The sequence below is a fragment of the Electrophorus electricus genome, chromosome 1 (assembly GCF_013358815.1).
Source record: "Electrophorus electricus isolate fEleEle1 chromosome 1, fEleEle1.pri, whole genome shotgun sequence".
Taxonomy (NCBI): Eukaryota; Metazoa; Chordata; class Actinopteri; order Gymnotiformes; family Gymnotidae; genus Electrophorus; species Electrophorus electricus.
In genome coordinates, this window is record NC_049535.1 from 15,314,895 (window position 1) to 15,328,980 (window position 14,086).

Below are 14,086 nucleotides of genomic sequence, written 5' to 3' on the forward strand. Positions count from 1 at the left end.
GTGTGAATGCAGTCAGATCTGACATTTAGATTCCTCAACCCTTAACACTACAGAGAAAGGGAGTAGTGCAAACACTAAAAATGAGAATGGCTGCATTCCTTGAACCAGGCTAACTGGGTTGGCTTGGACACACAGCTGACCTGACTTGCTAACTAATGCTAAATTAAGTAGATTTTTAAAAAAATGTACATCATGCATAGGTTGAAAACCAGGAACCACAAACATCAAAGCAGCCACGGTTATAACGTGTTTCTAAGAGTTAGCCGGCTAACTCTGTAATCCATCTTACAGGAAATGGCTCCAGGTCTGATGATGTACTGATTAACAGATCTGACAAATGTTTTTTATACTTTGTGTATGAGTGTGATGAGAGAGAGAGAACTGTGTGGTAGAGACTTTTGTTCTTTGTTGTGGCTGATCAGTTGCCACTCAGTTGAGTGGTTGGTCGTTTTTGTTTTGTTTTTTAGCCTCCACAGTTTAAATTCTGTCTCTCCCTGTATCATTTGGCTCTGCCATCACTGTTTTGTCTTTGCAGGAAATTCACTACTAAAGTATTGAGTGCAATATAATAGAATATGGATCTGGAAGCAGCCATGATGTGTCATCTGAATGTCGTTTACATTTTTATCACACAAATATATACAAACTTCAAGCAAGTTTGAATCTTCTCAATGTCTATTTATGCAGTCTCGGACACAGTTCAACGGTCAAGGCCCTGAATTTACTTAACCTAGTTCACTTTAACTTAAGCTTTACTAATTGCCCTTGAGTCTGTCCTGTGCATGTCCTTGGGTTCTGGTGAAGTCCACTCTGTGCTCTGTGCAACTGCACAGAGCTCAGAACACACCCCTGATTAACTCCCCTACACTCTTGACTCACACCGTTTCAAGGTCAAAAACATTGTGTTCTGATGGTCAGTGTTGTCCAGAACTTTTTGCTTATGTATGTTTGCTCATGTTTGTTTTCCTTTTTTCATAATTTTCTTTTTGTGAGTGAGTTTTATGTCTCTTTGCTTGGTATGACCCACTTTTACTTTGTCAATAAAGAATTTTTCCCCATTGTAACTAAGTATATATTTTCTCACCGATATATACTTTACAGCTGTCGACTTTGTAAAGTATGTTGTGCACTTGATTTCATTTGTTTTCAATAGCTTTGAGACCGAGGTTAGGAATAGTATGTTGAAGTCCTTAATTTCATATTGCTTTTTGTTTGTTTTGATTTGTTTGTTTTTTAGATTTTTATGGGTTGTCCTGAACAGCAGTTTTGTAAATATTGTGAACATTACAGGTCATACTGTGATGTAACATTGAAATAATGTTGCACCGATGTTTCAATTAAAACTGATCACTCATACTTGAAATTTTTCTTCATGTGAGGTTATTTTGTAGTTTATTTTTATTTTTCCCCCATTTTCACCACAGTTCAATGGTTTACATTTTCTCATTTGAAACAACTTGCCTTCATAACTTGTATTTCAGTTAGGTTCTGCCCTCTGGTGGTTCTACTAAGTCATATAAACAGACTCTGACACTTTGAAAGTGGAAGTTTTAAAATGAGTAAGATCCTGAATGTATGGGTTTTGTAAAGTTGTTCATAATATAAACGAGGAGGACTTTATCAGGTTTGCAACTCCTGGTGCGATTTTTGTATGACTCAGTACCTTTTGACTTGTAGAGCTTCTTCAGTTTTGTGGCACTTCACGCAGAGCACAATTGTTGGGGTTATTTTTTCCCAGAACATCATGGGTGTAGGGTTTTTATATATTGTCACCTTCCTAAAAGAACGGCCCAAGTCATTTTTTGACCAAAATGATTTTCTTTTTTGCCTAAATCACCTCACCAGGCTGGCCACCTCTGGTAAAATCCCCCATGTCCTCAGGTTAACAGATCATGTGATTCTGCCCCTGTAGTATAATGGCCTATGTCAAGATTGTGACTTGGGCAGTTTTATTTTGCCCAAGTCAAAAGACAATATGATGTAGGCAGTTTTAGACGCAAAATGGCAGCTGCTCTAAAAAGAACAAAACTCCACCTAGCCCATGAAGTTATTTTCCTCATTCAGGAATCATCCCCTATTGGTAAGTGATGACATTTCCTATAAGATTGATGATACTATTTAATAGTTATATATCTTTTTATTCAGTCTCTTTAGCCAGCATTTTAGTTGGTAAATTAGCTAAATCCATGAAGCTAGCATTTAGTCTCCAGAATCTGTAGCTGTGATGAGTGATAGGCTTTCTGTTAACACTTTCTTTTCTGTATTTCATGCATAGTAATATTTCCACATTAAATTTTATAAATATTGAACATGGTATTAGTAATTCTAAATAAGTAATTACTAAAATAATTTGAGCAGTATTACAGTACACCTGTTTTTACAGCTTGCAAGCATGTTCTTGATATAGTTTAACAAAAAAATAAAATTTGCTTTTTTTTTTTTTTTAGGACAATTACTCGACACTTATCATGCCTCTTCCATGGAAGATGACCATGAGATTGTTATGGAAGGGATGAGGCAGCGTGTACCAGGCCAGGAGTCTGTTTGAGATGGAGCAGAAAATGCCTTAAAGACGCCTATGGATATGGTTGAGAATGCGAAACAGACAAATCCACAGCATGAAGAGAACATATGTGATGATGACGACGTCATCCGGGATCCAGATTATACACCATCCTGTGCCGAGTCTTTTGCGCCTAAACATGGACAGCCTAACCATGGTGGCAACTTCTAGAGAACAGGATAATATTTATTTAAATTCAGCCAAAAGGAAAATAAATAAACGGCTTAGTCTAGGAACATGGAAGCAAAATGAATCCAAGAAGAAACGCCTCAAAGGAATGTCTTACAAGAGCAAAGGTGGCAAAGAATTATAATGCCGAGACTTTGGGTCTTCCTGACACCTCAAAATTCCGTCAGCAAGTCTCAACTCGAGACTGCCAAGCCGTTACAGAAAAGCAGCGGCGGTACATATTTCAGAGGTTTTGGACAATGAACACCTGGGAAGAATGTCGATTATATGTTACAACAATGGTCACAAAGGTTAACACAGCAAAAGTTGCTGAGGGATCCAGATGCAGTTCTTCATTGTCCTACCAACTAAAGATCCAGGATGGAAGGAGTATTAGAGTGTGTTAGGCACTGTTTTCCTCTACTCTTGGTCTCCCTGAAAGAACCATTACACACTGGCTGAACAAACACTCCATCGTACATGAAGATCAAGCAGCAGCACCACCATCTAAATCTGGACCTCAGAGAGGCAAGCATGAAGAGCTTTAAACTGATGTCAAGGACTGGTTGAGGGACCTGCCAACTGTTGATTCACACTACTGCAGAAGCACAGAGACCTACAAACACAAGAAGTTCCTTCAACCAGGCACAACCATCTCCCAACTGCATCGGGAATATCAACAGACAGTTGGAACTGCTGAAGTGAAAGACATTGGAATACAATATTTCACAGATGTGTTCCATGAAGAGAATTATTCTGTATTAATTCCACGAAAAGATCAGTGTGATATTTTTGTTTCATTCAAGCATGGAAATATCAATAAGGTTGACTATGCTGCCCATGTCACCCAGAACTCTGAAGCAAAGCAAGAGAAATCCCATGACAAAGATTCTGCGAATAAGGAGGACCTGCAAGTCATGCTACTGTGCCCAAAGACCCAAGTCAGCAGCCTGTATTACAAAACAAAACTGCAGGTCCATAACTTTACACTCTTCAACTTGAGGTCAAAGAAAGCGTACAGCTACATTGGGCATGAAACAGAAGGTGACCTCAGTAGTGAAGTGTTTGCACACCTTCAATATCGCCAATTTGAATGTGTGATTAAAGACCATCCGGAACTGAAAGAGATCATAGTGTGGAGTGATGGTTGCAGTTATCAGACCTGCAACGTATGTGTACTCAATGCATTCTGTGAGCTTGCAAGGAAATATGGGGTAGTAATAACAGAAATACCTTGTTGCAGGGCACACTCAAATGGAATGTGACAGCATGTGTAGTACTATTGATCGCAAACTAGTTACTGATATCTTCACCCTGAGCGACTACCTCATCATACTCCAGACTGCAAGAATCAGGCCGTCACCGTACCATGTGAAAATGCTCGGACATGACGAGTTCCTGAAACTGAATGCATCTTGCTTTATTAGCATCAGACCAGGCCAAAAAAAAATGGAGATCCAACTGTGCATGATCTGCAGGCTCTTCGGTTTAGCAGTGAAGGCAAGGTCCATTTCAAGCTGTCCTTCTCAGAAGAAGTGTGGGAAGAACCGCCACAGAGGATACCGGTACCAAATGAGCCAATAGCATGGATTAGAATGTTTCCATGTGCTCTGCCAATCAAGGAGAGAAAGTTCCAGGACCTCCAGTCGGTGAAACACACAATGCCCGTTGAGTATTCTTTGACAGTCGCCACATATTAAAAGGCATCAGTCAAGAACCCAGCAATGAAATGTTTGAAGAAGTGATGAGATGCACATGTCATTTATTTCTCTTACACTGCATAATTGACACATTCTTATAAGTATGTCAAAAGTCATCTATTGTTATACCCTGTTCAGTGAAAGAATTAATAAACATCATATTTTCTATATTTTGTTCAGTTTTGTGTTTCCTGGAAAACCTGAAAAAAAAAAGACTTGGGCCATTATTTTAGGAAGGTGTCAATATATGAAAAGATGTGTAAAGTGAAGGCGAGGTAAAGTAGGAGCTGTGACCCCACCCGACTGGGAGATTGGCTCCAGCAGATCCCAGGAGGAACATCTGAGATCTCTGTCCAGAAGAGTGCAGTCTTGGGAACAGCTAGGATAATGCACAGGACCCTCAAGGTCCCAGGCGTCTGGCAGAGGAGCAGAGCTTGAAGTGGGGAAAAGAGACACCCGGAGGACAAGTGGAGATCTAGATAATCTCTCCCACACTTATCCTATTTATATTTACTAAATATACTTTATTAGAATGTGTAAATTCACACTAGAGGGGCAACAGAGCAGGAGCCGGTCATGCCGACTGGAGACCGGAATTTTAGATTAATTTGGGATCTTCCATCTTAAAGCATCTAGTGTGAAAGAGTCCCTTCTTTTCGGAGGGGGGAGAGCCTTTACCGATATGACGCTGCAGTCTGTTGCCCCTGCACGCGCCGCTCGTCAATTCCGTTAATTGCCCTGTTTAGTAGGTAAACGCCCGCACGCGGAACTTTACCAATACCTCGCAAACCAAAATTGATCGATGGAGCAATCCATGGAAGTAATTGGTTAAATGGTCCGGCGTGATTGATTTGCGTGGAAGCGCAGCTGGTGAGGCGCGTTTTACACATGCACGGTTTCTGCTGCGTTAAGTAGAGAAGAGAAGCGTCTTTCTGCAGCTTAGCTGGAGGCGGAGATGGCGGACGCGTCCGAGTGCGGAGTCAGAGTGTTGTGTCGATTCAGGCCACTGAACGAGTCCGAAATCAACAGAAGGGATAAATACATCCCCAAATTTAGGGACGGCGACGCCGTCGTAATCGCGGTAAGTTCGGTTTGTTTGGCTTCACGGTTAAAGCTGAGGAATGACAACTAAGTAACATTGCTCTGCCTTTTTTGGAGATTGCACGGAAAGCGTGAATGAGAAGGATCTCCCTGTGAATGCGTCCCGCCAGCTGGGACCCAGAGCGCACAAGGCTTTCCCGTCCCCGTGCCTCGAGTACGCTGCGCTCTCCACTTGCACGGGGCCAGGATAACGCTGTTTTTATTTATGACTGCTTGGCCTTGTCGAGCTGATGTTCCCCGTCTCCTGCTCTGCATAAACGTCTGGGGGTGGGAGGCCAACCACCTTCGTGGAAACTTTGAGCATTTCGGCATCATTTCGCGTTGTTGCTTTGGTTTGTTGTACTCTCGTGTTTTGATGCAGGCCGGGTTTCAAAAGATCGCTGTCACCGTCTGGGGGTATTTTTAAATATCCTGCTGGAAGTTAAACTTTACTGGCAGAAAATTCAAACTGAAAATGTCTTAAGTTAAACATTACCTTAATTGTAAGTTTTACAGGGCAATGAGTATTTGGTTGGTTGGTTGGTTTTCACTCGTTCATGTATTGCCCCTAAATGTCTGATCACAAATCTTACCTTACAAAAATGCACTTTCAATACTATAGTCTCGCTGCCTATCTAATCTCTTTATCCCTTACACTTTACTATTTTGTCATGTTACTTGTACAAGTTGGGGTGTGTGCACGTATGTAAATCATAGATCTATCTATCTATCTCTCTCATATGTAGGGGAAGCCGTATGTGTTTGACCGTGTACTACCCTCCAACTCCACCCAGGAGCAGGTGTATGAATCCTGTGCTAAAGACACAGTCAGAGGTAAACCTGAGGACACACACAGGGATCTCTTCATTCACACAGTAAATGAAAAACAAATCACTGAGTCATGGTTTTGTTGTTGTTTTTTCTTCCCTCACTGTGACCGTTTTTATGCGTTCATGTGCTGTCTAGATGTTCTAGATGGCTACAATGGTACCATATTTGCCTATGGCCAAACTTCATCAGGGAAAACACATACTATGGAGGTGGGTGGTGATCAGCATTCAGGTGTGTGTGTGTGTGTGTGTGTGTGTCCTGACTCTCACCCGCCGTCTCCCAGGGCAGTCTCCATGACGCTCAGCTGATGGGTATAATTCCACGTGTCGCTCATGATATTTTCGATCATATTTACTCCATGGAGGAGAATCTGGAGTTTCACATTAAGGTGAGTCTCCCGGATATTGCCGTGAGACGAGGCCTTGCTGCAGCATCACGTGTTGTTTATGCCCCTCCCCCTCAGCCACTACTCACATGCATCACGTGTAAACATGCGTGTGCCACATGCATCACGTGTAAACACCAACGTATCTTTTATAGGTTTCCTACTTTGAGATTTATATGGATAAAATCAGGGATCTGCTGGACGGTAAGTGTTCAAAGCTTTGGCAGCTGTCCTTTGATCTGGCGGACCCTTGGGGTCTGTTTGGCTGTTCTGTTTACCGAACAGGCTAATCGATGCTTTGAATGTGCGTGTAGTAACTTCTCTTTCTGCTGTTTCTGGACATACAGTGGTGAGGGGGAAGTGCAGAGTGGGTTTCTACTCACTGTTTTGTAGTGACTACTCAAGGCCTCAGAGTTCACCTGTGGCTACATGTCAGGCATTTCTACTTTTTCATAGCTGAAATGACTGACTCATGTATTTATTTAAAAAAAATTTTTTTAATGCATGTGTGTAGTGTCAAAGACCAACTTGGCGGTGCATGAGGATAAGAACCGTGTTCCGTATGTGAAGGTAACACAGTTTAGTGATGGTGACAATCAACTTAGTCAATGAACTTTCTCTGAGGTGTGTGTGTGTTGCACTAGGGTTGCACTGAGAGGTTCGTCTCCAGTCCTGAAGAGGTGATGGATGTGATTGATGAAGGCAAAGCCAACCGGCATGTCGCTGTGACCAGTGAGTGATCATCGTCTACACTGCAACTACCCTACTCTAATATGAAGCTCCGCCCACACGTGCCAGTGAGCTTTACTCCACGGTAGATTCCCTGCCATCTCTCGTTCCACAAATATATGACCTTCTGTTTAGTGTGTGTGTGTGTGTGTGTGTGTGTGTGTGTGTGTGTGTGTGTGTGTGTGTGTGTAAGATATGAATGAGCACAGTTCCCGAAGCCACAGTATCTTCCTCATCAGAATCAAACAGGAGCACCTGGACACAGCGCACAAGCGTATGGGCAAACTCTACCTGGTCGACCTAGCTGGTAGTGAGAAGGTGCTCTCTCTGTGTGTGTGTGTGTGTGTGTGTGTGTGTGTGTGTGTGTGTGTGTGTGTGTGTGTGTGTGATTTTCAAGACAAGTGCAAGGTGACTTGAGATAATGTACAATATTTTAGATCCAGGATCCAACACACAATTTGCAAAAAGACATCAAATTAAAAACACTGGGAACCTTCTTGCACATCACGGTGATGTTGGGTTTGTTTTTGTTTGTTCTGCAGGTCAGTAAAACGGGTGCAGCAGGAGCAGTGCTGGATGAGGCGAAAAATATCAACAAGTCCCTGTCGGCGCTGGGCAACGTCATCTCTGCACTGGCAGAGGGCACTGTAAGACACGCTGCACTGGACTCTTCGGTTGCTGTTGCACTCATCAAAATCCTGCTATAGTAAGTGTAAGTTCGTCCGTTGTAGAAGACGCACGTGCCATATCGGGACAGCAAGATGACCCGCATCCTGCAGGACTCTCTTGGTGGAAACTGCAGGACCACAGTTGTCATCTGCTGCTCACCATCCGTTGTTAATGAGGCTGAGACCAAATCCACGCTCCTCTTTGGACAGAGGTATTGTCTTTTTTTTTTTGTCTTTTTTTTTAAATATATATTATACACAGAGCTAGACTCAAATGGAACAGTAAACATTTCATAGCCACTTTCATGCTGTCTCTAAACAAGCTATACACAACACCGCATCCTGCATTTCCAATTTGGTGTACTGTGGTCACTTGTTACCAAGTGTATAAATGTTGCGTGTGTGTGTGCGCATTTTCTTCCACAGAGCCAAGAGAATCAGGAACACTGTATGTGTGAACTTGGAGTTGACAGTAGAAGAGTGGAAGAAGAAATATGAAAAAGAGAAGGTGAAAAGCAGGAGCTTAAAAGACATTGTAGAGAGACTGCAGAGAGAGCTGAACCAGTGGAGACGTGGTGAGAGAGGAGAGATCAGACAGAGGGAGAGCTAGAATAGAAGCAGAATTAATGAAATGCTAACGAAAGAGTTGGGCTGAGCGGAGGAGTGTGTGTCCGTTTCTGTCTCAGGCACGTGTGTCTCTGTGGAGGAGCAGCTGAATAATGAAGAGCAGAGCAAGATCTGTGACAGCACTCCAATCATCAGCGATGCCCTGCTCTCTCTACCCTCGCTCACTGCTGTGGACAAGGAACAGTATAAAGCAAACATCAGTAGCCTCTACAAGCAACTGGATGACAAGGTGTGTGTGTGAATACATTATACCATATGTGTTCAGTGTATACTACTTGGCTCAGATTTCTTAAAGACTCAAATATAGGTCATTTGAAAACGGCATCAACAAGTGAGATGTTTTGTGTGTGCTCTCTCTAGGATGATGAGATTAATCTGCAGACCCAGCTGGCTGAGAAACTGAAACAGCAGATGGACATGCTGGAAGAGGTCAGAGAAAACTCCACCCTGGCACGTAGTGCACCATGACGTATCGGCCATGACCTGCCACGTACACTCGGCGATCGCTGTGAGGCTGGATCTAATGGACAGCCGTTCCGTTTCATAAGTTGTCGTCCTCCACCACAACCGGCACCGCTGCTGTGCTGTGAGGTCACCTGACTGTGCTGAAGTCCTGTGTACACTGCATCAACCTTTACCAAGTGACCTGGTTTGATGTTTTGGTTGTTAGTACTTTTAATTAGTTTTTGCAAACGGTTATGACTTCAGCTCGTGTCTTTTTTTTATATATAATATTTATTTTACTGTACCAGTCAAAGGTTTGGATACACACTCTTTGGTCATTTTACATTTGAGAAATCAGTGAATGTATCAAAACAGTGAGAGGGCACAGGATTATGCTGCAGTAAACAAATATTAACTGTCAGATTTTAGCTTCTTCAAGGCAGCCAGTCTTCCCTTTGACACCGGTTCTCTCGCCCAGCTTCATGAAACGGCCACCTGTTGTGCTTCTCCAGCAATCGTGAAGAAATTCTCTCACACACTGATTCGATTAAAATTCCTTTAAGGCAGTGAAAGACGTACATTCAGTGAGATGTGTCCAGACTAAGACTGCACACATGCCATATATCCAGCCTTCACAGGATTTGTTTTTGAAAAGCAGGTAATTTATGTGAGGGGCCACCATAACTGTGTGCAGAGCAAGACCATCTATGGTATCTATGGTAACCTAGACTATCTAGGTTACCATCCATGTGCAGCCTATGGGTACAGCTATAGTGTAGGGGCACCTAATAAAGTGATCAGTGTATATCTACCATAGTGTTTGCCATGTGGGAGATCTCCACATGGTGGCACTAATGAAAAGTGGTGAGGCAGATTTATTTATACAGCACATTTCATACACAAAGCAATGCAAGGTGCTGTACAAATAAGTTTTAAAAAATTTGTTCAAATAGAAAAGATCATTAAATATACAAAAATATTTTAAGAGTGCAGTGCTAAAGTGCAGCAGAAATAAATTGCAAGAACTCCTTTATAGACACAAGACGGTCCTGGGTACCGAGTACTGGGTTTGTTCACCCTCCAGCACTTAAGCTTCAGGGGGTGTGTGTGTGTGTGTGGTTATCACAGCAGGACTGCTGTGGGTACCGAGTACTGGGTTTGGTGTTTTCCCCACGTGATCTTCAGGGAGGATGGATCAGGCGTCTTGCATCAGGGGAAAGATTGGAGTGGGGACTGAAATATTGCATGGGTGTGTGTTCTGACGAACTACAAATGGCATGTGTGCAGCTGCTGGCATCATCACGGCAGGACCGTGCGCAAGCACGCGAGGAGCTATGTTCCCTGCACAGGGATAACGAGGAGCTGAGGCAGAAGTCCAGGGAGGTGCTCTCCACCCTGGAGGAGCTTGCACTCAGCTATGACCACAAGAGCCAGGAAGCCTCTGAGTGTGCACGCGACAACCACACGCTCACCGAGCAGCTGGCGCTGAAGAGTGTGAGTACTCGGGGTACTGTACACATGCTCACTCCCTCGCTACACACCCATGGAGACACACTAACACCTTGAACATAAGCAGGAGTCTTTGAGGTGCAATCACACACACGCACACAGTGTTTAACCACCAGAATAATGATGGTCTGTTTTGCTTTCTCACCCTCACTTGTTCACTCACTAATTCTGAGCTTTAATCTCACTTACTCACTCGCACCTTTTTTGTAACTTCTACATAGAAATGAAGTGAGGAGGGACAGGCTGCTTGAAAGCAGCTTCGTGTGTGTGTGTGTGTGTTAGGAGCTTCTGGAGGCTGCTCAAAGGGACACAGCAGAGCTCCAAGAGTTACTTGCTGTCCAGCAGAGGAGAGCAGCAGAGACCGTCAGCCTGCTGCTGAGAGACCTGAGTGATGTGGGGGTCCTCGTTGGCACCACCGACATCAAAACGGTACACGCACTACGAGATCAGGTGCATTACACCCGCATCTCACACTTGGAGCAATCTACTGAAGTGTGTGTGTGTGTGTGTAGCTGTGCAATAGCAGTGTTTCTGTGGAGGAGCAGTTTGTTGCAGTTCAACTTTTCCTTGCTAAGCTCAAGTCTGAGCTCAAGAGCCTTTTTAACCACACCAAACAGCTAGAGACCGCCCACAACCACACCTCCCTCAAGATGCTGGCCAATGAGGGAGAGCTTGCCTCCTGTCAGTTACTGAGCTCCCAGGTAATGTGGCAAATGATGCAGCTCCACTGTATACTTCATAATATGATGTATAATAGCCTTTTATACATTCATCTGACTTCATAAAGGTCTTGAAAGGGTTTGTTATTGCTGACCCTGCTGTAAATATGGGTGCTAGGTGTTAAAACGGACTACTGGAAGACATGTACCCCACTGTTCAAAGCTAAAACACTTACTGTTAAAACTCAGTCTGAAATATACCTGGAGAGTGGAGATGTATTGATCGTCACTAGGCGGCAGTGTTAAAACTGTACAGTGTGCTCCTTTAACTAATGGAGGAAATGATGACTGTGGTGACCAGCACCAGGTGAAGCTGAAGTCTCTGATGGCCTACGTGCAGAATTCTAATGAGCGGCAGAGGCAGCAGGAACTGAAGCAGCAGCGTCACTCGGACAAGCCGATCCAATGGCGCACGCACAGGACCTCTGAGCCAGCCGCCGGTCACGCCACAGGAGAGGCGCCCTTCCCTGGTGAGGAATTCCAATGGAACTAATTACTCCAAAAGCATAAGGACACAGGCATTCTCCCAAAGTTCTGTTGGTTCTGGAACTGGTTTAAACATATTCTGATTTATGGTTGTTTTGGGTCATTTAGAGCCCAGGCAAGTTTTTTGTTTTTGTTTTCCCCACAGTAAAGAAATTCCCTCATTCACTCCCAAGCTGAGCAAATAAAGCTACTGGACTCACACTCAGAATGATGATGCATGTACTTAATTGTCAAAGGGAGAGAAGTGTGCAGTGTGGGTGTGGCTGGGGAAATTTAAATAATTTGTCATCAATGTTTTCCTTTATGCAGAATGCAATCAGGATTTGTTTGAACTTCAGTATGAGAGAGATCATCTAATGATGAACCCTTCACCAGACAGCATGGTATGATGGGGTGTGTTTGTGCACGTTTGCATATTTTACAGTTGCAGTAACAACAGAGAGCCATGTTTGTATTTAAGTGGAGACCAAAATAAGTGTGTGTCTGTGCGCACAGATTCCTTTGATGGAGGATGACGGAGAGAGTTGTGGGAAAGAGATTGCCGACCTCCGAGAGGAACTGTGCAGTAAGCAAAAGATGCTGGAGGACCTGAAGGCGTACGTATGAGAGAGAGACCCACATGTGCGGGCACACCCCCCTGTGGGAGACATGCACCTGATGCCCATCTTGAACCCGTCTCTCAGGTTTAATGATGGCTTGCTGGTGGAGCAGAGGAAAGTGAGCACTGATTATGAGGCTTTGTGGATGCAGGAGCAAGACAAAGCTCTCGAACTGCAGAGACTGGTGTACGCCATATATAGATTCACAGACATCCGTGCAGACGTACATGCATACATATCTGACGGACTCTGTCCTACCTGAATTTGAGCCTGTAATTCCATCAGTCCGAGTTCAGCTTCTAACTGTACTGCCTTGTTCTGGACATATATTTTGTATGTGTGTGTGTGTGTGTGTGTGTGTAGACTGCACGATGAGAAGAGGAGACTGGCTAGCCAAGAGCTGCGAGACCTTGAGGAGACAGTGGTGAGTTTAAGAGAGCTGTGCATGTGGATTTTTTTTTTTTTCCCTAGAGGTGATTGAAGGTGATGGTAGTTGAACATGACCCTTCAGGCTGCAGTGTGCTTGGACTAATGGGCAGGAGGTACATGCCCCCAACTCATTAGCTAATTAATGATATATTTATTATTCATGAGTATAAAGTGGGTGTGGTCAGGAAGGGGAACCCCCAAAAAGGGCAGCAGTACTCCAGAACCTGAACTCAGAACCACTGTGTTATGATTGTGGTGGTGCCTTGTTGAGATTAAAGATATGTTTCACCCAATAGAAGTAGTAAAGTGTGTGTGTGTGTGTGTGTGTGTGTGTGTGTGTGTGTGTGTGTGTGTGTGTGTGTGTGTGTGTGTGTGTGGTTTTTTTACAGTCCCATGAGCTGCATTCTCTGCATAAATTGCGAAAGCTGTTTGTACAGAATCTGACGGCGCATGTGAGAAAGGTACCATGCCTGTTCTTCCAGATGTTGCCATGGTCACTAACATTACCCGTTTTACAGCACTGTATTGTGCTTATGCTCTGTCCCTTCAGCTGCTTGTGGCTGTGTGCCATATTGGGGGTGGTTTGGCTTTTAACGTGTGTTTTATTCACAGTAAATAACTGTTCACATGGTCAGTTAACACTGCTGCTGCAAACTATGGGAAATGATGATCTGTACCCTGCTTCATTAAGGTTGGCCCTTGGTTTTCACACTGATACAGCCCCTAAAGCACAGCCATACCATCAGCATGCAAAGACCATGATGATATGATCTCGCCTAATCATGAGCTAGGGCTCAATAGTCCATAAGCTAAGGCCCAGCAACATTAGAAAATATATTTATACGGATACACAATGCCAAGGTAGATCATATTTAATGCATGGTTCATGCAACTGCAAAGATAAATAATTAAAAAAATAAAATAAAGGTGTCTAGCATCAGGGTGGGCTAAGGCCAAAATACCCAACAAAATCCACAGACCAGTTCCTTCCTCTTCCGAGCTTAAAAACCAACTCTGCTCTTCCCCAACACCCCACAGCCATGCAGGAGAACAACTGACAATGTCGTCATCCCAAATTAAAGGAGCTTGAGAATTGAGGATTAAGAAAGTGTGACTCAATAGTGCTTGTGTTGCGATTTTCTTAATAGT

The 14,086-nt window shown here is 43.6% G+C and overlaps 1 protein-coding gene across 1 annotated transcript in view; it reads left to right on the top strand.

Moving 5' to 3' along the window:
- Nucleotides 1-5,386: 5,386 nt before the first annotated feature.
- Nucleotides 5,387-14,086, top strand: part of LOC113584083 (kinesin heavy chain-like) — a 10,340-nt gene continuing 1,640 nt past the window's right edge. The window contains exons 1-22 of the mRNA XM_035532370.1: nt 5,387-5,512; nt 6,258-6,345; nt 6,478-6,551; nt 6,626-6,730; nt 6,883-6,931; nt 7,242-7,297; nt 7,372-7,459; nt 7,650-7,774; nt 7,999-8,103; nt 8,188-8,336; nt 8,551-8,699; nt 8,811-8,980; nt 9,112-9,180; nt 10,483-10,689; nt 10,987-11,133; nt 11,217-11,405; nt 11,725-11,893; nt 12,219-12,292; nt 12,405-12,505; nt 12,593-12,694; nt 12,872-12,932; nt 13,327-13,398. Coding sequence (XP_035388263.1) covers nt 5,387-5,512; nt 6,258-6,345; nt 6,478-6,551; nt 6,626-6,730; nt 6,883-6,931; nt 7,242-7,297; nt 7,372-7,459; nt 7,650-7,774; nt 7,999-8,103; nt 8,188-8,336; nt 8,551-8,699; nt 8,811-8,980; nt 9,112-9,180; nt 10,483-10,689; nt 10,987-11,133; nt 11,217-11,405; nt 11,725-11,893; nt 12,219-12,292; nt 12,405-12,505; nt 12,593-12,694; nt 12,872-12,932; nt 13,327-13,398 — 2,475 coding nt within the window. The remainder of the gene's footprint in view (nt 5,513-6,257; nt 6,346-6,477; nt 6,552-6,625; nt 6,731-6,882; nt 6,932-7,241; nt 7,298-7,371; nt 7,460-7,649; nt 7,775-7,998; nt 8,104-8,187; nt 8,337-8,550; nt 8,700-8,810; nt 8,981-9,111; nt 9,181-10,482; nt 10,690-10,986; nt 11,134-11,216; nt 11,406-11,724; nt 11,894-12,218; nt 12,293-12,404; nt 12,506-12,592; nt 12,695-12,871; nt 12,933-13,326; nt 13,399-14,086) is intronic.